Source organism: Lycorma delicatula, chromosome 11 (genome assembly GCF_047948215.1).
Source record: "Lycorma delicatula isolate Av1 chromosome 11, ASM4794821v1, whole genome shotgun sequence".
Classification (NCBI taxonomy): domain Eukaryota; kingdom Metazoa; phylum Arthropoda; class Insecta; order Hemiptera; family Fulgoridae; genus Lycorma; species Lycorma delicatula.
Window position 1 is genome coordinate 8407451 of NC_134465.1, and position 24917 is coordinate 8432367.

The 24917-nt window shown below is 29.2% G+C and overlaps 2 protein-coding genes across 2 annotated transcripts in view; one reads left to right on the forward strand and one right to left on the reverse strand.

Moving 5' to 3' along the window:
- Positions 1-24917, reverse strand: part of LOC142332609 (myogenesis-regulating glycosidase-like) — a 96904-nt gene that overhangs the window by 57351 nt on the left and 14636 nt on the right. The window lies entirely within an intron of this gene.
- LOC142332449 (uncharacterized) overlaps positions 4204-24917 on the forward strand; it is a 37039-nt gene continuing 16325 nt past the window's right edge. Inside the window, exons 1-3 of the mRNA XM_075378893.1 lie at positions 4204-4378; positions 11782-12027; positions 12819-12975. Coding sequence (XP_075235008.1) covers positions 12819-12975 — 157 coding nt within the window. The 5' untranslated portion in view covers positions 4204-4378; positions 11782-12027. The remainder of the gene's footprint in view (positions 4379-11781; positions 12028-12818; positions 12976-24917) is intronic.

Consider the following 24917-nt stretch of genomic DNA (forward strand, 5'->3'; position numbering starts at 1 on the left):
GGGAAATTAATAATTATAAATAAACCAATATATTTAAACTAAAAAAAAAAGTTAAAAAAATATATGTACATGAAGTCCGATTCAAATCGATGTGACTTCCCCTTGTAAGATGAAAATATTTATTTAATTAAAATTTTGTTTGCTATAACTCTGGAAGTAATGAAAATATGTACCACTTATGATATATCATTGAAATGCTTTCAATGAGGGCATATTACTGTAGTTAAGAAAAAATCCAAAATCCAGATTTTTTGGATTTTGGGCTTTTTTGAACACTTTTGATTCAGTCAGAAGTTTTGATTTGCAGTCAGAAGGGGAGGTGCACAACTAGATGTTACAACAGTCCTAAATTCAAAATTTCAACATCCTGTGGCTAATCGTTTTTGAGTTATGCAAGATATATATGTATAGGCATCTAAACTAGTCAAAATGGATTCAGGGATGGTGAAAATGAATATTTCTGTTGAAATCTGAAAACCAAACTTTTTCACAATCACAATGCTTCCTTTACTTCACAGAAAGAAGTAAAAATGAGGATAAATGAAACTAAAAAATTAACATTTTTATCTCTTAATTGTTTTGGTTAGGTGTATAAATAGCATTAAAAAAAAAATTGACAGAAAATCACACTCTTTCCATACTACTGTCTGTTTAATTGTCCATGTTGATAAAAGGAGGGTAAGTGATATGTATTGTTTATTCAGTATTTATAGTGGCAGCAATAGTAGTAGTAGTAGTAGTAGTAGCAGTACTATCATTACCAGAAACGCTGCTAATTCATTATCACACATAAGAGTGTGAAATAAGATAGGCATCTTATTTCACATTCTAATTTCCTGTTTAATATTTACTTTAGTCACATATACTGCACTAGATAATATTTAACATTATTAAATCTGTTATAAACATGCTGAATTCAGTTAAAGTGCAAATATTTTAGTGGATAAAGGAGTATTTTTTTAGTCATCTGTTATTAATAATTGAAAATATCTAATAATTATTACACTTGCAGTATATTGTAGGCTACTTTTTGTAGTTTCTTTGGTTTTTTCCTTTGGTTTATTATATAGTAGCATGCAAATTAATCCAAACAGATGTTATTTAATAAAAAGTAACTGTTTAGAAAAAAAAATCATATCGGTACAATTTGTGAATATCTAATAATTGATATGTTGTCCTTTAATCTTTGTCACTTCACATATATGATTTGGCATTGATTTAACAAGTGAATTGACTTTTTTTCATCATTAAATCATAACAATATTATTGCTTGATTGAGGACAATTTTTGTGGTACAGTTCACTTTTGAGAGTAAATTTTGACTACTGCCACAGATTTTCAGTTGGATTTAAGTCTGGGGAGTTGCCTGGCCATGGGAGCACTTAAATGTTTCATTCTTTGAAAAATTTTCCCAGTACTTTGGCAATATAGCATGGTGCCAAATCTTGTTGGAACACTCCGCTGCCTTGTGAGGATCTTTCTTTCTTTTTCCTATTTAGCCTCAGTAACTACCGTTTAGATAATTCTTCAGAGGATGAATGAGGATGATATGTATGAGTGTGAATGAAGTGTAGTCTTGTAAATTCTCAGTTCGACCATACCTGAGATGTGTGGTTAATTGAAACCCAACCACCAAAGAACACCGGTATCCACGATCTAGTGTTCAAGTCCGTGTAAAAATAGCTGGCTTTACTAGGACTTTCCTTCAGAATCTTGATACATCCATTACTTTTCAACATACAATTTATTGGAAGTAATGAATAAGGACCTCCTACAAATGTGAAACAACTCCAAAACATTTTTTTCTGAGGATGTTTAACTGATTGTTGGATATGAGCTGGTGATGTATTTTCATATGATGCTTTTCTAATGTATGGGACCCTTTGCCCCTGAACATAAAAGTGTGACTTGTCATAAAACATAACATTTTTCCAGTCCTCTTTGGTCCAGTTAGCATGTGTTTTGCCTAATGAGCTTTTCATCCGACTGCAAGTAGTCGGCATTTAACAGTTGTCATGTGTAATGATGTATATTATATAAAAATAAAATTATAAATTTCAGACATGTACTTTTTTTTGCAATTGTACCAGGTGGAGACCGGACCCACTTTTTAAGTTTAACTCAGTCCCCACTATTCACCTCTGCAACAAACAGCTAATCCAAATAATTTTCGGCCACACAATGGCAAATAGTTGTTCAGTACAATTTTCATATACTGAACAATGTTACGCCCCACACTTTTTCCCCCTTTGATGGAATAATGTAGAATGAGAAGCAGAAAATTTAAACCTGATTAAACCAACACCCATTACACAATAGCATCAGCACATCACAAATTACTGTAGCAACTGAAATATACATCACATTTTTTTTTTTTTTATTGTAGTACAATAAAACGAACATGCACGATATGATACATGATATAAACACACGTCACACGATACAATACCAACATAAAAAAAAATATAACTAAATTGCGGATAATAATTGAGTTACCCTCATAGAAAGCAGGTAAAGCAATATCCTTATGTCAACAAGATGTAAATAAAAGATAGTTTTATCAAAATAAGCAATTTCTACTTATTTTCTTAATTATTTTTGTATAATTAAACATTGGTTTATCCAGGAAATAATTACTAACCTTAACTATTGAGGGTTAGTTCTGAATATTTTAATTCTTAAATCTACTTAAAATTAATTAACCTAAATACAGTTAGTCACTTTAAATTAAAGCTAACAAAATATCAAAACAAATATTAATATTTTAATATAAGTAAACCAAAAAATTTAAAAACAACCAATAGATTTTCTGTTTCAATAACAGGGATTGTGATACAATTCTATCCAAAATTGCAGTAAATATAGCCACTACTTCATGTGAGCATATACTATATATCTATATTTTATTATCTATGTTAACAGTTTGTTTTTAAACTTTGAACCAGAAAATAACATTAAAGAGAATTAATTATACTTAACAGAGTTTAGAGAGGCAACTAATAGTAAAAAAAATAATAAAACTCATGTGCACATCAAATTAGCGACAAAGACATTACAATGATGTGTGAATAGACTTGTTTGTACAAGTCGGAGTGGTCTGTCCTTCACACTAACAATTAAAATATAATACTTTTAAAATAATTTTTTTTTTTTTAGTCCATTCTTATAATACATATTTATAAAACAAAAAAAACTAAATTAAACTTTATAAGAAAAAGCAAACCCGTAGTTTATAAGCCCTCACAGATTCTAAACGAAAACAATAAAATTTTGATGATGTTTTCAAATTACAACCTTTCAAAGTATCACTTGTTGCACGATAATTAATTTGAGATAAAAATATGGGAATAATAACAATAAAATACTTTAATTACATAAACTGAATCTAATAAGTTGTTCAGTAAGATAAATTTAAATTATTACCCTTAAAATAAACATAAAAAAGGATTGATGAAGAATCGTGGTTATACATAACTTAATAACTACAAATTACAATGCTATCTTCACTTTTTATCATGGAATTCTTTTTTGTTAGAAAGATACTAATTGTATTTACATGCATGTGTTATCTTCAATGGTCATTGTATAATATTGTGTGTTCATGTTAAATTTAATATAAAAAAGAATAAACTAGTCCTTTATTAAGGTGTTTAATTTTATTATTAAAGATTGCTTTTAGTAGTCCTTTAATTTAGTTAGGGGTTATTTATTGAAAGATTAACTAGCCTATAAATTATTTGTATTGCCTTTAAACAAAAAAAGCATTTAGAAAATTCTTACATGTACATCTGATTAACGAATTACGAAAATGATTGAGTAGTAGATATTAACTTATTTTGTTCATATCTAACATAATAATATTTTACAGGTTGTTTTGTAAATTTAAATTTTACCAATTTCCGCCATTGAATAAGAGGTGCCAACATTATCAAACAGTTTTGTCACTTGTTTACTTTTTTAAAGAAATCTTAAGATCGATACATTTTTTTAGAATATGTCTTTGTCGTATTAAATAATTTCTCTCTTAATTATATTGGTACACAATAAAAAAAAAAGATTGAGATATGAATAGTTATGCTTACACGAATAATTATTTTTCGCAGTTTGTATTTTATAGTTTTTTTTTAAGTTTATGCAGTTTTGAAACATTTTTACTTTACGTCAACCAAAAATTTTTGACATTGACATCTGAATAGTATGGGAATTGTGCGTGTGTGACTGTTTATTTGTAAGAAACAGGAATGTAGTTTTTTATTAATAATATTTATTTTTTTGTACCCAGTGAAATAACGAAGGCAATTTCGTTTTTTAAATAATTATTATTGTTATGTAACATGAATTCCAATGTATAATAATTCGTTACTGTTGATTTTGTTAGGTAAGTGCTATTACAGTGTATTTATGTATAACCTCGATTCTTCATGAATCCTTTTTTATGTTTATTTTAAGGGTAATAATTGAAATTTATCTTATTGAACAACATATTAGATTCAGTTTATGTAATTAAGTATTTTATTGTTATTATTCCCATTTTTTTATCTCAAATTAATTATCGTGCAACAAGTGATACTTTGAAAGGTTGTAATTTGAAAACATCATCAAAATTTTATTGTTTTCGTTTAGAATCTGTGAGGACTTATAAACTCCGGGTTTGCTTTTTGTTATAAAGTTTAATTTAGTTTTTTTGTTTTATAAATATGTATTATAAGAATGGATTAAAAAAGAAAATTATTTTAAAAGTATTATATTTTAATTGTTTGTGTGAAGGACAGACCACTCCGACTTGTACAAACAAGTCTATTCACACATCATTGTAATTTCTTTGTTGCTTATTTGATGTGCACATTTTTTGTATTTTTTTTTTTGTTACCATTACTTGCCCTTCTAAACTCTGTTAAGTATAATTAATTCTCTTTAATGTTATTTTCTGGTACAAAGTTTATAAACAATCTGTTAACATAGATAACTAAATATAGATATACAGTACATGATTTTATGAAGTAGTGGCTATATTTACTGCAATTTTTGAAAGAATTGTATTACAATCCCTGATATTGAAAGAGAAAATTTGTTGGTTGTTTTTAACTTTTTTGGTTTACTTATACTAAAATATTAATATTTATTTTGATATTTTGTTAGCTTTAATTTAAAGTGACTAACTGTATTTAGGTTAATTAATTTTAAGTAGATTTAAGAATTAAAATATTCAGAACTAACCCTCAATAGTTAAGGTTAGTAATTATTTCCTGAATAAACCAATGTTTAATTATACAAAAATAATTATGAAAATAATTATAAATTGCTTATTTTGATAAAACTATCTTTTATTTACATCCTGTTGACATAAGGATATTGCTTTATCTGCTTTCTATATTCAACCATATTAATATTTTTGAGTAAGCTTTTTGATCTCTATGAAACTAGTTATAATTATTTATTATAATTGTTAAAATAAAACTGTTACTGCTTTGAGCATTAAGTTTGTTTCAACAGCATCAACAAATGAAATTTTTTTTTTTTTTTCTGACTATGTAAGTACATGTGTGATTAATCAATACCAAATGATTGTAGTTGTAATTTTATTTTAATAATTAAATGATATAAAAGTTACACATTTTTGACACAAGTTATGATTTTATATAACAAATTATATGTCTGTCATATACATATTACATCTACTATGGATTTTTACCATACCATTGTTCAATCAGGCATGCAAAGTATACCAACCTAATTCCATACACATTTTTCAAAAAGGAAAGCTATATTATAAACTCTGCAAAATACATTAAATTATATGAATTAGTAATTATAAAGCACCTTCTAAATGTCCTACATATATCAAACTCTGTGACTGCCAGGGCAAAGCAAGTTGGATGTACTGCTTATCTGCAGATACAAAGAACACATCCAAGCATTACATATATCGTAATCAGGTCATAGAAAAACGGACCCAGATGCAAATTTATTTATTAATATGTATCTGACTTTTAGATGTAATAAGTCAGGAAACTCGGGCCTTTTAATTGTTCATAAAATAAACTTTAAATAAATAATAAGCCATTTTAAAAACCTACTAAAATAGAAAAGAATTATTCATTTCTGTAAATTTTTATTTTTTGAGATGTGTGTAAAATTAATTTTTAAAGTTGTTAAACAATTATTTACATCTTACAAACACTTAATTTGATACCAGCTTTAAAAATTAAACAATTGAAAAGAATTATTTTTTTAATTTTAATTTTTTTGTATTGGATCTTATTATTAATATTTTTTTTAAAATTTGGTTTATTAAATTTATTTTTGTTGTGATATGGGTAGGTCTACAATAAACAGTGTTTGTGTAAAAGAAAACCAGCAACAAAAAAGGTAAGAAACAAATTTGTCTGTTCAGAAAGGAATGTAGAAAAATTATGTTAGTTGCTACTGAGGGTAATCTAATGTTGTTTACAGAATGCTGCAATATGTATTATTTTTCATTTAAGTTTTCTGAACAGTATTTTCTTAAGTTAGTGTAAAAATACAGTGAATATTAGAATGACTTGAAGCTATATATGTATCATTATGGTACAATAATTCAGCGTTGATTAATGGAAATGACAAATAAATAAAAAGTATTTTCAAATTGTTTTATGCGCTAACTTTTCTAACTTTTCCTCTGAAAGTCGGGAAGAAATTTTCAGTAGGATCATCATAAAAACGTTTTATTATAAAAGAAAACAATTGAAATCATACTTTAACTTATTAAAAAAAAGTATATATGTATATATACACAACTGAACAAGCATACTAAAACATGTAACACATCTCCTTTTTTGGAAATTTGTTAAAAATGTATTACTACACTAAATTCAGCAAAAAAACCATTATATTTTACCAGTTATTAAACATGTTTCCTAGCTGCTTAAGACAATTGCCATTTGTAATGGCAATGAGGAGGAAAGTTGATTATAGTAATGAAAAGACCTGGAATAGTATTTCCAGGTAACTTATTTCAACCCACCGGGTTGGTCTAGTGGTGAACGTGTCTTCCCAAATCAGCTGATTTGGAAGCTGAGAGTTCCAGCGTTCAAGACCTAGTAAAGCCAGTTATTTTTACTCAGATTTGAATACTAGATCATGGATACCGGTGTTCTTTGATGGTTGGGTTTCAATTAACCACACATCTCAGGAATGGTCGAACTGAGAGTGTACAAGACTACACTTCATTTACACTATACATATCATCCTCATTCATCCTCTGAAGTATTATCTAAACGGTAGTTACCAGAGGCTAAACAGGAAAAAGAAAGAAAGGTAACTTATTTCAAAAGTGAGTTGTAAATATTTTATATAATTTTAAAAATCACATCGTTAATTTGCAATTTTATTTTGTTTTTCATTAAATTTAGTGTACTATTTTAATTATAATTACTTGAACAAAATAAATATTCTGTTATTTGAGATTATTAATAAGAAATACCCAAAGTATCTTTATAGTCTGGTACAATGTTTTTTTTTAGCATATTTGGGATTCAGATGTGAGAGTAATGTTCACAATTTGGCATTTATGTTGACTTATTTTCCTCCCTTTGGTTTAAGCTAGGATCCTAATTTTGGTTGAAATTATTAAAAGTTAAATAGTTTTACAATATATTTTTAAGATAAAAATCAAGCTACTGTTATTATAAAGATAGAATTATTATTACTGCATTTGTGCTACATATATAATTGTGCACTAAATAAATTTAGTTATTTGAATTTAAAAAAAATAATGAGCAGCTGATTGAACCTACCCGTCGTATGTTTACTAGAAGTGAGGTGGTATATTCAATTCTTTGACTTATAAAACACTATCGTTACTTCAGAATGTTATAATTTCATATTACGAATAGGAATATGTTACATTAAAGTAAATATTCAAAGTGCAGCATACTTATCTATATTATTTTTTGACAATTGATTAAAAACTAAACATGTATGTCTGCATCTTATCCATATTATGTTATTATTTATGCAGAACAATTAATTATTATTAGTTGTAGCATTTCCTGCTTAGCTGCTGGTTTATTTACATTAATATAACTTCTGATTAAGAATTTAGTTATGTTGTTTTATAGTGAAATGACTTTTAATGTTCATTCTGTTTAATTCCTTTTTTAGATATTTTAAATTTTTTAATTTATTTTTTTAAGTAGATTTTAAAAATTAATGGGCATAGTTCATGGTGTGGCTTTAAACTTCAAAGTTCCATGGGTCTGAAATACATTAGATTAAAATAAACGTAATTTCTAAAATTTGTTTCCTTGTCAGTTAAGTTACTCTTCTGCATATCTACTTTCCATTATTCAAAACAATTTTGGTAGTTTTCAGTTGAAACAATCCTAAAGAACTAAGTTAGTTTTACATTTGCGTTTCCCAAAATGGGTTCCTCAACAACTTTTCATTTTTGGGAATAAATGGAAGTCATTCTAGAGTTAGTGAATAAGGTGATTTTCTGTAATTATGATGTGTTTTCTAGCTAAAAGTTGCTTAACAGTGAAGCAAGCAGAGTGTGCAGATACATTGTCATAATAGCGAATTCAGTTCTCATTTTTCAACAAATTCAATTGTTTTTTCTCATGCTCTTGAACCTTTGAATGTATCATTACACTATAAAAAAGTAATACTAAAAAAAGATTTAAATATTCCTAAATACTTATCAAATTAACTAATCTCTATCTAACCAAATAATTTTTGTTTAAAAGATCTTCCAGTGATGTTATATAGAAGATATTTAGTACTTCTTTTGCAAACCTGAGGACTAAAGCTTGGAGAAAAGACACTATGAATGGAGAACATCCTCTTTTCTTTGAAGTTAACAATACTGTTTGTTTAATGATCATCCCACACAAGCAACTAAACATTATTATTTATTATTATTATTATTTTTTTTAATAAATTTGAAAATGATTACATATACTGCTGCAATGTCATTCACTACTATCAAGTCATGCCATTTTATTTCTCATAAATTTCTATCGCACACTTCACATTCATTTTACAGTAGGTGATAAAATGATAAAAACATTTTTTTCTTTCTAAATTTTTATTTCATAATTTTATGTGCCAGTAAATTTTATTGTCTAGAATTTTTCATTGCAATTGTTTTCATTATGCTGATTTTTTTGTAGTGGAGTGGTATTGTCTAGTCAGGTTGGTGTGGAGTGAAATCATTTTGACATCTAAAATATTTTTGTGTTAAACTTCAAGAAAAGAAAATGGGATAGTGCATTTTTTTAGTAGTTCTTGTGAATGAAAATTTTTATCTGGGGACTTCATTTGTAGTCTACTCATTTTAAAAAAGTAATTTAAAAAAAAATGAAATTGAATTAAAATGTGGTAAATAAAAATAATATCATTTAATTTTTCTTTAACTTTCAACTTTTGAAGTGAACATAATTTTAAAAACAAATTACTACCAACAACTTATGAATGTATTTGGTACAGACTTAAGAAAGAAATATTTAAAGAAAAAAAAAATAGGTAATGAACATTTAAGAATTTTATTGTTGAGATAATAATAATTACGGATCTAAAATAAATCATTTACAGTATAAATAAATAAGAAAGAATTAATGAAAAGCTATTTTATTTGTTCCCATTTGATTATGTAGTATATTAATAATAATATTTATTCCATCACCAAAAAATCTGCTAGTGTGTAAATAGATCTAGTAAAAAAAATCTTGGAAATCTATGTTTCTAATATACGAGGTCTATTCAGAAGATAACCAACATTTTTAATTACGTGCTAACGGAGATATTTAGTGACGTGCAGTTCACAGCATTGTGTTCCGCATAATCTCTTTGTAACCACATGTTCTTGGGTTGTTGATATCTTGTTGAGTTTTCATGTTATTGTTATTTGAGTGCTGCATGTTTTATGTGTTAGTAGTGATTTTTGTAATGTACGATTTTTGGGAGCAACTATACAACATAAAATTTTGGATGAACCTGGAGAAAACTTTCACAGAAATGTTTCAATATTTGAAACAAGCTTACAGAGATGATGCTCTGGGTGGTATGCAATTTTTCAAATGATTTTCATGATTTAAAAGTGGTAATCAGTCGATTGAAGATGACCCTTGACTAGGAAGGGCTTCGACTTCAACTGAGACACTCGTGTTCATAAAATCAATGATCTGGTGCACGCAAATTGCCAATAAACTGTCAGAAAAATTACAGAAGAAGTTTAGCTTCTCAGTCGGATCATGCCATGACATCTTGACTGAAAAATTGAACATGGGTGAGTTGCAGCAAAGTTTGTTCCTCATTTGACGACCAAACAGCAGATAGAACATTGAGTGGGTGTTTGTCGGCAACTTCTTGAACAAGCCTTTAATGATGAAACATTCATTCAAAGGATCATAACGGTTCCTTCAGCGTGACAATGCGCCTGCACACTCATCTTTTTCAGTTGGTCAGTTTTATGCCAAAAATTAGATGACTGTCCTCCTTCAGCCTCTGTACTCGCCAAACTTGGCTCCTTGCAGTTTTTTCTTATCTCCCAAATTAAAATCAATGATGTAAGGACATTGTTTTGAGGCTATTGATGACATTAAAGCAAATTCATCATGGACCTTGAAGGCCATTTTAAATGATGCTATCCAGGACTGCTTCGTGAATTGGAAACACTGCTGGGAAAAGTGCTGTGAATAGGGGAGAGTAGTACTTTGAAGAGGAACCCACCAGGTTGGTCTAGTGATGAAAGTGTCTTCACAAATCAGCTGATTTGGAAGTCGAGAGTTACAATGTTCAAGTCCTTGTAAAAGCAGTTACTTTTATATGGATTTGAATACTAGATTGTGGATACCTGTGTTCTTTGGTGGTTGGGTTTAAATTAACCACACATCTCAGAAATGGTCAACCTGAGACTGTACAGGACTACATTTCACTTACACTCATACATATCATCCTCATTCATCCTCTGAAGTAATATCTGACTGTAATTCCTGGAGGCTAACAGGAAAAAAGAAAGAGTACTTTGAAGAACAAGGATCAGTAATGTGTTAAATTAATAATAAAGATTGAAAAGATCAAATTTGGTCTGAACATACCTCATATGTGTTTTTCAACAAAAGCAAAACTTGAACAGTTGTTATCTGACTTTACCGAGGACTCAGAATGACTTGGTCATGTCATAAAAGGTGACAAAATGTGGGTATATTGAAACAAAGGCCCAATAATTTCAATAGAAGCTTCCTGAAGAACCAAGACTTAAAAAAGCATAGTAAGTTCGATCAAATGTTTAGGGTCTCCTTATTGTTTTTGATTACAGTTGCATCATTTATATTAAATTCTTATCACAAGGTCTATGGTCAACAAACGCTTATTAAAAAGTAGTTTTATGCCATTTTCATGAGGAAATCCAATAAAAATAAACCATATTGATGCTGCATTCTTCTTGTTCTCTAGAAATGACTTACAAATTTTTCATGTCACTGATTAAGAGAATATTTAAAGGAAAATGATTTGCGATGATAGATGAAATAAAGAAAAAAATGTGTAAATATACTTAATATTACAACAAAAAGTGCTTTCTTCAAATATTTTTAGAACCGGAAGAAATGTTGGCATAATAAATTGTCACATCTCTGGAGGACTATTTTGAAGGAGATAGTATCAAAATAGAAAAATAAGTAAATTATTTTTGATAATTAGATATTCATTATTTTTCATTACAATCTCATATAACATTTTATAAATTTTTTTCCTTTGTTACCTAACACTTATCAATTAAATATATTTCTTTTGTTTCAGATTTTTGCTGGTTTTCTGAAGCAATGTCCCAGTTTTTAATAGTACTGTTGTGATAATTTATGAAATTTAAAGCGTGAAAAATGAAGCATGAACTATTATATAGTAGATAATTGCTGAATATTTGATGATTAATTAATTTATTTTAAGCTAATGAAAAAATTTTATTTATGATAAAAACATTACAAATATCCTTTTTATTTGTTTGCAAGAAAACAATTTTTATAAACTTCAGTATAATTAGCCATAGTAAGTAGTAATCTTATGCTATCTTTTTTATTTTAATTGATTATTTTTATAGAGTAACTTTGTAGTTATGTAAAACCTGTTTACAGCATCCATATAAACAGTAAAACCTGTTTGTAACAGAGCTTGGTTTCAGTGGAATTCTAAATTCTTTTTGCTGTGGAACATTTCCCCCAAGATTGTTATTAATTTTATGTTGTTTATTGCTGCAGTAATAAAATCACACTAGCAATAACATTAAAAAGGATTATACTATTTTTATTAATTTTATAATATTTCCTTTAAATATGTTGATATTTAATGTGCATCAAATATTTTTGTTTTTTTTTAATCTTCAGTACAAAGAAGAAATTGAAGTATAAAAATTATTTTATACTTAACTTTTCAAAGAAGTAAAGAAGGAATTGTGGTTTAGTAGCTTCAGTTTCTAAAGGCCTGTCATTGTATTTTTTTGATAATTGATAGAAATATATAACTATTTAAATTTAAACTTGAATTTATAAGGATAAAATTAAATTTTGTTTGGATATCATCAGTCTGGTTTAAACTAAATACTGATACAAAGTTGTATAAAGTAGGATTGACATTTTTCAAATATTTCAAAATTTGCCATAAAAAATAATTAAGTGTGTGAATAAGTAAGTGCTTGGTTGTAGAAGTCAGTATTTTTCATTCTTTATTGGAGTTGTTTTAAAATATGTTTGAATCCTACAAGTTTTGTTAGATTTGAATGCTTGTTTCATTTTATTTGAGTTAGTTAAATAGATGTTTATAAATTAATTAAAATTTCCCAGATGCCCAGAACAGGTCAAAATGTGGATTACGATAAACAGTTTCAAGAAGATTTGGAAAAAGCACAGGCACTTAGCTTGGAAACACTCGCTTTGGAAAAATTTCGTATGGAAAAACGTATGGCGGAATTACGTTTGTTACAAGTGAAAGTTGAAGCAGGTAAATAAAACATTTTTTTTTTTGTTGAGTTCTAATTTTAATCGTACTGTATATTTTAAAAATGATTTCTGAGGTATTGAGAGTTAATTTGCTTTTGATAGGGAAAAAATAGAAAATATTAGTGAAAAAAAAGGCATATATAAAATAGATAATTTGAGGATGTGGAATGTTTGAATTAGTAATAAAAGATTAGCACAGAACAGGAAGAAATGATTACCAAATGATTGATAATGATAGGTGATAATGTTTCTGTTAATAAATACAGAAAAAGTATTGTTTGTTCATTTATAGGTCTGAAGGTAAATTCATGTATAAGAATTTAATTTAATCTGAATGAATCAAATGATAATCTAGAAATTTTCAGGACATTTTTTTGTAGCTTTTTCAGCCTGGCTGCTGTTAACTTTGTTCATGCTAGTGAAAGTATACGTGGAGCTATTTTGTAGCCCAGAATCAATAACTGGTGAGCAAGTGATGTTAATCTTAAACTAGTACAAGTAAATTTTTTTAGAGTTGGTGCACCTCATGTGCAACTTAGGATAACATATTACAGAATATGATTTGTATTTCTAGCTTATCAACTATGATATTATTTTATCTTATGAACTCTTGTTGATATGTTAATTATATTATTTAAAAATTTATTTCATATATATATAACCAGGAAGCAGTATTTTATAATGTACACATTTTCATTTTACATTTGTTTTCTGAAAATATATATTTGGTGATTAAGTCTCAATTGCACTATTTGAATATCATTGATCCTTTAATATTATTACGTTTTGTTTGCAACAAAAATAATTTAAATACTTTTTATTAGTGTTAATATATACTGATTTTTCAAATGGATTTTTGTTAATTTTTTTTTGACTGAGGGTTACTAACTTGCCAGATCTATTTAAATTGCCAGGTTTTTTCTTAAAGGTTATAATAGTATGGGATTTTCTGAATAAATTTCTTAATTTATAATAATATGTACAGATTTATGAAGTACTTATTTAATGAAAAAAATTTGTAACTACTTTAATATAATCTACTTAGACTTCCCAACTCTACAATTTAATTGGGAGACTCCCAGTGTTTGTCTTTCTTGCTCTCCTGATTTGAAAGGGAGTTCATCAGATTTTTTAAAAATATGAGAAATTTTTAGTTATAATTTTTTTTATACCGCTAAATTGTCATTCTGATTTTATAAATTTATCTTTCTTTAAAAAAATTATTCAAAGCCTTGAAAGTGTTCAAACATAGGTCCTCGTTCAAGATGTAGAATGCAGATGCCACAGAAAGTCTTTGGTAACTAGTTTTTCTTACTGTTATGATCTGTCTCAAAATCTTAGAACCCTTTTTGCAGATGAAATAACAGTTTCTTTATCAGAAGATAATTGTTTAAAATTAATTGAAAGTTCTATGTTAGCAGTTCAAAAAATTATTGACTGGACAGATTGTGAACATCTGATTTTAAATATGCTTAAAGCTGTTGTACTGTGTTCTCAGGTAGAATTAATATTACTAATCGTGTGGGTAAAATTTCCATTAATGATAACAGTAGCACTTTGGCTGCCCATACTATGAAATGTTTTTTTGATGACAAATTCTCTTGGGATGATGAAATTGATTTCATTTTGTAACAAAATCATATTGTATGTTTTCCGTTGGAATATCTTAATAAAAGGATAATTAAATATTTATTGTGTGTGTGTGTGTGTGTATATATATATATGCGCGCGCATGTATGGGCATATATATATATATATATATATGAAATATATCATCATCTCTTAGGACTTCCTCAAAAAGTCAGGCAAGTTTTCAAGATACAAAAATGGGCTGTCAGATCATTGTTTGGCACCTGTAAGTATGAATCATGTAGATCGATGTTCAGTAAATTATCTTAACATATTCATGTGTTTATATTTATGAAAGCGCAATCGTGGCTAAAAAGAAGGTCACTTATTCTTAAAAAATAACATTATCCACCTCTATATAACCAATAACAGAACTGTTTTCACTTAACTCAACACAGTCCTTCGGCTTATGAGAAAGGGGTTTATTATTTCTTCCATTATCATTTTTAATAAATTACCAAACCATTTAAAAGATCTTCCTACTAATTTAGTTAAAATTAATAGATTTTATTTTGGAGAAATAATATTACTCTGTTGATGAATTTTTAAATTATACTAATTAAACTATTTAAAAAGAACTTTTCATTAATACCTTATGAATAGTTATTGTTTTTTTAAAAAACTTAGTCTATACTTAATCTTCATGTGTTTCTATTTATAAATAATAAATGTTGACTAACTATAACTGAATCTTATTTTATAATTTTATGTGCATTTTATGATGCTGCTCTAATTACTATTTCCCTTGATCTATCTAGATAAATATTTGAAAAATTTTAATTCAAATTATATATATCCTGATAACTTCAATTAAAATGTTATTATTTAATAACAAATGCCAAGTAAATATTATAGAACGTACATTTTTATGAAAGTTATAGGGTCAAGACTATTTTTTATTAATCTAGACTTAAATATTTTTTTTATAATGTAAAATCTCCCAATTTTTTTAGGTTTAAATTGGAAAGTTTGTTTATCACTTCAGTATATTCTATAACTGCAGTTCTTGGTAAAAAAAATATACAAAGAGATTATACTGTTACAACAATGTGTTATTCTTTCATGCAAAAAGGCAGATGCTTTATCTGTGTGTTATCCTGTTCTGTTACTTTTATACGGTTTTTTTTTTGTCTTCAGTCATTTGACTGGTTTGATGCAGCTCTCCAAGATTCCCTATCTAGTGCTAGTCGTTTCATTTCAGTATACCCCCTACATCCTACATCCCTAACAATTTGTTTTACATATTCCGAACGTGGCCTGCCTACACAATTTTTTCCTTCTACCTGTCCTTCCAATATTAAACCGACTATTCCAGGATGCCTTAGTATGTGGCCTATAAGTCTGTCTCTTCTTTTAACTATATTTTTCCAAATGCTTCTTTCTTCATCTATTTGTCGCAATACCTCTTCATTTGTCACTTTATCCACCCATCTGATTTTTAACATTCTCCTATAGCACCACAATTCAAAAGCTTCTAATCTTTTCTTCTCAGATACTCCGATTGTCCAAGTTTCACTTCCATATAAAGCGACACTCCAAACATATACTTTCAAAAATCCTTTCCTGACATTTAAATTAATTTTTGATGTAAACAAATTATATTTCTTACTGAAGGCTCGTTTCGCCTGTGCTATTTGGCATTTTATGTCGCTCCTTCTTCGTCCATCTTTAGTAATTCTACTTCCCAAATAACAAAATTTTTCTACCTCCATAATCTTTTCTCCTCCTATTTTCATATTCATTGGTTCATCTTTGTTATTTCTACTGCATTTCATTACTTTTGTTTTGTATTTGTTTATTTTCATGCGATAGTTCTTGCGTAGGACTTCATCTATGCCATTCTTTGTTTCTTCCAAATCCTTTTTACTCTTGTCTAGAATTACTATATCATCAGCAAATCATAGCATCTTTATCTTTTCACCTTGTACTGTTACTCCGAATATAAATTGTTCTTTACCATCATTAACTGCTAGTTCCATGTAAAGATTAAAAAGTAACGGGGATAGGGAACCTCCTTGTCAGACTCCCTTTCTTATTACGGCTTCTTTCTTATGTTCTTCAATTATTACTGTTGCTGTTTGGTTCCTTTACATGTTAGCAATTGTTCTTCTATCTCTGTATTTGAACCCTAATTTTTTGAAAATGCTGAACATTTTATTCCAGTCTACGTTATCGAATGCCTTTTCTAGGTCTATAAACGCCAAGTATGTTGGTTTGTTTTTCTTTAATCTTTCTTCTTCTATTAATCTGAGGCCTAAAATAACTTCCCTTGTCCCTATACTTTTCCTGAAACCAAATTGGTCTTCTCCTAACACTTCTTCCACTCTTCTCTCAATTCTTCTGTATAGAATTCTAGTTAAGATTTTTGATGCATGACTAGTTAAACTAATTGTTCTGTATTCTTCACATTTATCTGCCCCTGCTTTCTTTGGTATCATGACTATAACACCTTTTTTGAAGTCTGACGGAACTTCCCCTTTTCCATAAATATTGCACACCAGCTTATATAATTATCAATCGCTTCCTCACCTGCACTGCGCAATAATTCTACAGGTATTCCGTCTATTCCAGGAGCCTTTCTGGGATTTAAATCTTTTAATGCTCTCTTAAATTCAGATCTCAGTATTGTTTCTCCCATTTCATCCTCCTCAACTTCCTCTTCTTCCTCTATAACACCATTTTCTAATTCATTTCCTCTGTATAACTCTTCAATATATTCTATCTATCGACTTTACCTTTCGTATTACATACTGGTGTACCATCTTTGTTTAACATATTATTAGATTTTAATTTATGTACCCCAAAATTTTCCTTAACTTTCCTGTGTGCTCTGTCTATTTTACCAATGTTCATTTCTCTTTCCACTTCTGAACACTTTTCTTTAATCCACTCTTCTTTCGCTAGTTTGCACTTCCTGTTTATAGCATTTCATAATTGTCGGTAGTTCCTTTTTGCTTTCTTCATCACTAGCATTCTTATATTTTCTACGCTCATCCATCAGCTGCAATATATCGTCTGAAACCCAAGGTTTTCTACCAGTTCTCTTTGTTCCGCCTAAGTTCGCTTCTGCTGATTTAAGAATTTCCTTTATAACATTCTCCCATTCTTCTTCTACATTTTCTACCTTATCTTTTTTACTCAGACGTCTTGCGATGTCCTCAAAAATCTTCTTTACCTCCTCTTCCTCAAGCTTCTCTAAATTCCACCCATTCATCTGACACCTTTTCTTCAGGTTTTTAAATCCTAATTTACATTTCATTATCACCAAATTATGGTCGCTATCAATGTCTGCTCCAGGGTAAGTTTTGCAGACAACGAGTTGATTCCTAAATCTTTGCTAAACCATGATATAATCTATCTGATACCTTGCAGTATCGCCTGACTTTTTCCAAGTGTATATTCTTCTATTATGATTTTTAAATTGGGTGTTGGCAATTACTAAATTATACTTTGTGCAAAACTCTATAAGTCGGTCCCCTCTTTCATTCCTTTTGCCCAGCCCGTATTCACCTACTATATTTCCTTTCTTTCCCTTTCCAATGCTTGCATTCCAATCTCCAACTATTATTAAATTTTCATCTCCTTTTACGTGCTTAATTGCTTCATCAATCTCTTCGTATACACACTCTACCTCATCATCATCATCATGGGCGCTTGTAGGCATATAGACGTTAACAATCGTTGTCGGTTTAGGTTTTGATTTTATCCTTATTACAATGATTCTATTGCTATGCGTTTTGAAATATTCTACTCTCTTCCCTATCTTCTTGTTCATTATGAAACCTACTCCTGCCTGCCCATTATTTGAAGCTGAGTTTATTATTCTAAAATCACCTGACCAAAAGTCGCCTTCCTCTTCCCACCAAACCTCACTAATTCCTACTACATCCACATTTATCCTATCTGTTTCTCTTTTTAAATTTTCCAGCCTACCAACCTTTTTTAAACTTCTAACATTCCACGCTCTGACTTGTAGAATGTTATTTTTTAATTTTCTGGTGACCCCCTCCTTAGTAGTCCCCACCCGGAGATCCGAACGGGGGACTGCTTTATCTCCGGAATATTTTACCAAGGAAGGCGCCTCCGTCATTGCTATATGAAAATGCAGAGAGCCACATTTTCTTGGAAAAAAAGCAGCTGTAGTTTTCCATTGCTTTCAGCTGCGCAGTACTCAGAGGACTGAGTGATGTTGATATGGCCGTTTAAGTCGTCCTGACTCACGCCCCTAACAACTACTGAAAGAGCTGCTGCCCTCTTTCAGGAATCATTCCTTAGTCTGGCTCTCAACAGATACCTCTCCAATATGGTTGCACCTTCGGTCCAGCTACTTTGTATCACTGAGTACTCAAGCCCCCTCACCAACGGCAAGGTCTCATGATTCATAGAGGAGGTTATACTGTTTAACTCACCAATTATAGGATGGTAGAAGAAAAAAAAAGTTAAATTCTAACTTTGATGTAACCCAATATCTATTGTAATAAACAGCATTGTGGTTGTTAGATTAGAAAAATCTGTGCTACAGGAAATGAAAAAAGCAATAGTGGTTAGATAAATAGTGGTAGATAAAGTATTGGATTACAAATCATAAATTATAATACAGAATTGCAAATTATTGTATCTTTTGTCACTACATTGTTTTTGTTTTATTGATGTAAATAAGGAAAGAAATTACCACTAATATAGATAAAAAACTTATCTTTGTAATAAAAGTAAACATACCAGTCAGTATTTCTTAGTTAATCCTTTGGCATGCTGGCTTATACATACTTGTAATCTGTTAGTTAATAACAAACCCAATAATAATAATTTTGAATTGGGATTTCAGATATAAGAATCACCTCTTTTATGCTGCCTAAGTTAAGAAAGACTAAGAAAGAAAGACTTGGGAAAATATGTACAAAAGCATAGAAATAAAATTAAATAATAATGTTAACCTCCTACTAACTCATGTTTGTTTTTTCTCCTCCTATTTCATTAGATTTTAGATTAACGATAGTTAATAGTTATCAAAACCTAGATATTGTAATCTAACCAAAGCATAAACTTTGTCCTAAAAAAAAGGTTTAGGGAAATTATTTTAAAAGAATAAACTGTAGTCGCTCTGATAATCTTTTTTACATGCAGCCATTCTGAATAACCAGGAATGTACTAAAGAAGGTGGGAAAAATTAGAAACATTTGGTTGAATTAATTGTGTAAATTTTCTTTCCATTTGGTGTTGAATTGGTTTTGTTTAATCTTGAGCCTTGTTCTTTTTTTGTGATAGGTTTAAATAGAAATATGATTATATGTTCTTGTGTGTTGTTTTCCTGTATTCAAATTTTATATAGATTTTTTAAATGTTCTTTTCTTACTTTCATGGTTCTAAATTATTATGAGAGCTATCTTGAAAGTAAAATATTTTCTGTAATTATTCCTTCTGAGGTTGGTGTACTTACTGGGTTCAAGATCAAAATTTTTGTAGTTTAAAAAAAAAATTATAATGTTTTCAATTTAAAAATGCGTGCATCTTTACTTTCAATATAGTTCTTGTATTACTACTACTGTGCGTGTGATGGTATAGTATTAAAATAATGTGTATGCATTTGGATTGATTTCATATGCATGTGGGTTTGACTTTAAGTAGAGGGCATGTTTTGAGATAAATGATCTATTTACTGTCCTTAATTCATCTTAATACTTTTTAACCCTATGATCCCTTATGTAGCTTTGATATAATGTACTTTTGATTTCAATTGTTTGTTTGTACCTTTGGGAATTGCAGCATGATTATAAAAATTGTATAAATTTGTAAATTGTAGCATACTGAGTAAATAGGATAATTATAAACATTTAACCCCACTACTCTATAATTCATTCATCTCATTTTCTCATATATATATATATCACACACACACGAGGTGTGTTCAAAAAGTAATGAGAATTTTTGTTTTTTATTAAGAATTTTATTTATTCGTCTACATTAATGTTATTCCCCTTCAAAATAGTTCCCATTAGATATTATACACTTATGCCAGCGCTTTTTCCAATCCCCGAAACACTTCTGGAACTCGATCTTTGGAATAGTGTTTAGCTCTTTCAACTATTCGCTTTTAATTTTATCTATGCTTGTAAAATGACGGTCCTTTAACGTTCTCTTTATTTTTTGGAATAGAAAAAGGTCATACAGGGTCTTATCTGGCAAATATGGTGACTGGGGTATCATTGCATTGTTGTTTTTGGCAAAACATTGACAAACAAGCAACGAAGTGTGAGCAGACGCATTATCATCGTGGTTTAAAAGCCATGAATTGTTTCACCACAAATCCAGGCGGTTTTTTTTGGATTGCTTCATGCAAACTGCATTGAACTTGTAGATAATACTCCTTATTGATTGTTTGACCTTGTGGCAAGAACTCATTATGCACTATGCCATTAAAATTGAAGAACACGGTGAGCATAATCTTCACATTCGACCGTACTTGTTGAGCTTTTATCAGTCTTGGTGATCCAGAATGCCTCCACTGGGACGATTTAGCCTTATTTTCGACATCATATCTGTAAACCCATGTTTCATCACCTGTTATGACACGTTTAACTTCATTTAGCGATTCCTGAGCAACTTCCATTCGCCGCTGTTTTTGTTCGAAATTCACAGTTTTAGATCAAATTTTGCTGTCACACATTTCATACCCAAAACACCCAAAAAAATTTCATGGCATAAGCCAATTGATATCCCAACATCATCAGTGACTTCTCTGATAGTGATTTGGCGATCATTCATAATCATTTCTTTCACTTTTCCCATGTTTTCATCAGATGTTGATGTGCTGGGGCAGCCAGGGTGCTTGTCATCTTCAACGTCTTCATGACCTTGGAAACACTTATACCACTCGTAAACCCTTGCTTTGCTCATAGCAGACTCACCAAAAGCAATGTTTAACATTTTTAAAACATTGCTACACTTTATTCCATTCTTATAGCAAAATTTAATACAAATTCTCTGATCTACTATTTATACAAATAAAAAAATTGCCGATCTTGAAAAACACATGTTATCCTTTTGACAGCTGACAACAGATTAAACATCCAATGTGGCTAAAAATGTACAAATAATTTTCAGACATGTTTACCAATACAGCAACAAAAAAATCCTGAGAATCGGACAACTTGCGAAATTTCAAAATCTTGTTACTTTTTGAACACGTCTCGTATACATAAAGAAGAATCTATGTATATAAATAAAAGATAATCTTTGTTTTGTGTGTGCCCTAATATCTCAAAAACTACTTAATCAATTCATTGAAAATTTCACAATTTATTATTTGAACCAGGAGTGTTTGCATGTTATTAGTTCAATAATATTTATTTATAGAACAATCTAATAACATAATATTTAATCACATTTTAACTGTTTGAGGAAGTTGGTATTCACTTTGACAGTAATTGATATAGTCAGCGACAATTGATAAAGATGATACTTCTCGATATATACGACATTATCACGTTTGGTGCCAATGACCAATAAGTGGCGGTTTCTTATTCTTCATTCCCCAGCTTGCATGTGCATTAACTGCAGTCATTATTTTTTATGTTGTTGTAGCAGTCGGATCTTCATTCATGTACTTTATATTTTAGTGAAATGTCTTTTGATGCACAAACAACATAAATTTGTGCTTGGTCTCCATTTTTTTTTTTTTTAATTACTTGTGGCACGTGATGAAATACTAGACCTTCACAACCAAAGAGGCAACGACTAAACGTAAAAAAAGTAATGTCCGACTTTGATTTAAAAAACATTTTAGAAAATGATAGTAATGATGAAGATTTTGATGGTGATAGTGACTCAGACTATATGGGTGGGGGGATGATAGTGACTATGATTGTGAAACTACGAAGAAAACATGACACTTATTACAGAACAAAATTCCAACGATGATGGTTTTGAAAACTTAGTTGATGAACAAAACGATGATGAACAGACAGACTTCTGTTGCCAATAACCAAACATACAGATTTACCTTTTAATATTTTTTGGGCATCAGTACTGCCAAATTTGAAAGATATTCCATTGATTTCCGTTAGGTTAAATTTATTTTTTATTTTTCTATGTAATTTGTTAGTAATTAGAATTTTTATAAAAAATTTGTAGAATCTTGAACATAATGAATAAATAATAAAAGTAATTGTGTGTATACCTGTAATTTTATATATTTTTGATTTGTTTTGCAAAACAGTATTACATAGTTTATTTCTGTATAATAATTATACTAAAAATGAAAGTGTTTTTTTATATGTGGATAGGTCATAATAGCAAATAAAAATGTAAACAACTTTGAGAACTTATAATATAAGCAGAAATATAGTAATAATAAAGAATAAGTTGTATCACCGACAGAGAACTACTAAACGACTGAAGCCACAAATTCGACCACTTGCGCGGTACACACACTTACCAATTACCAGCCTATAGACGCATTGTATACATCATCTTGTTATTTTGTTTTAATCCAAGCTAATATATATATATATTTTTTTTACATAAATATACTTACTACTATACATAAAGAAATTAAATTATGATAAAAAATAAGTTTGGATTTTTTAATGATTTCAAAGTATTCAAACCAGCACTGAAAGTGTTAAATTTAGTAAAAGAAGTTTTAGGTTATTTATATATACTTTTTTTTTATGATTTATATTGTAGCGAGATTGGTGAGGATTGAACTGTGGTAAGCATTCTGCAAATAGTGAAGCATTGTCGGGTTCACTAGTAATTAAATAAATTGTGCAGTTTTTACTTATATGTATATAAAATTGACAAGGATTTTCAGTTTTCTCCGAAAATATTTTAAAAGTAACAAGGATTTTCAATTTTCTCTGAAAGTATGTATACAATGATTATCCCATTCCCTTCAAAATAGTCTCACTGTGATATTATATACTACTGCTAATATAGCTTCCAGTTTGAAAAACACTGGTGAAATAGATATTGGGATATCGCCTTGAGCTCAGCTTGCAATTTTGTCTTTATCTTATCTATTGTTGAATTGTCCATTGTTTGCCCTTTTAATTTTGAGAAGTAAGAAAAAGTCACAAGGAACAATGTCTGGAGAATAGGGTGTTGTGGCATTACATCGTTGTTATGTTTTGCCTAGAACTGTTGGGTAAGTAAAGTAGTATGTGCTTGTGCCTAGTCATTGTGCAACATCCATGAATTGTCTCTCTATAGTTTGAATTGTTTTCTCCGGATAGCCTCACTAAAATTGTGTATAACTTCTAGGTAACATTCCTTATAGACTTTAAGATTATGTGGTAGAAATTTGTGATGAACAATTTTAAAATAGAAGTAAACTTTTAGAAGAACCTTTACATTTGACCACACTTGACATCCTTTTTTTTGGCTCATCAGAAAACTTCCATTAAGACAATTGAGTCTTCATGTCAATGTCGTAGCCATAAACGCACCAGTTAGATGTGTGTCACCAGTTATGATGCATTTGAGCCAGCCTGGGTCGTCGGTAACTTCAGTAAGCATTTGTTCAGCGATGGTTATGTGATGCTGTTTTTGTTAAAAATTTAGAAATTTTAGAACAAATATTGCTGCTACCCATTTCATGTTCAAAATACTAGTAATAATTTGTTGTCGTATGAAATTCCTAATTCTTTGGCAACCTCAGATTCTGTGATAGGAAGCACATTCTCTTTAAGTGTTTTGTCATTTTCATCAGTCATTGAGTGCTAGGATGCCCAGACCTTGTTTCATTTTTGGTGTCTTCTTGGCTTTCCTGAAAGCGTTTATACCACTCATAAACTTGTGGTTGTGACATAGCATTGTTCCCAAAGACCTTCTTTAACATTTTAAATTCTTTGCTGCACTTAATTCTGTTTTTTACATAAAATTTCAGACAAATTCTGTGATTTGACATTTCCCTCATAAAAAGAATCACTGAATACAGTAAAGTACTCCTTGCTTTATTGGTTATCAAACACAAACTAAGTGTTTTACATATATAATAATTATATGTATATATATATATATATATATATATATATATATATATATATATATATATATATATATATATATATACAAGTAAAATATACATACAATTTTCTTTTTAGTTACACTCTATTGATACATTTGTCTAGGCAGGAAATTTATTAATTTAAAAATAACACTACTGGTAGAATGCGTGATATTGTTTTTTTTTTTTGTCTTCAGTCATTTGACTGGTTTGATGCAGCTCTCCAAGATTCCCTATCTAGTGCTAGTCGTTTCATTTCAGTATACCCTCTACATCCTACATCCCTAAAAATTTGTTTTACATATTCC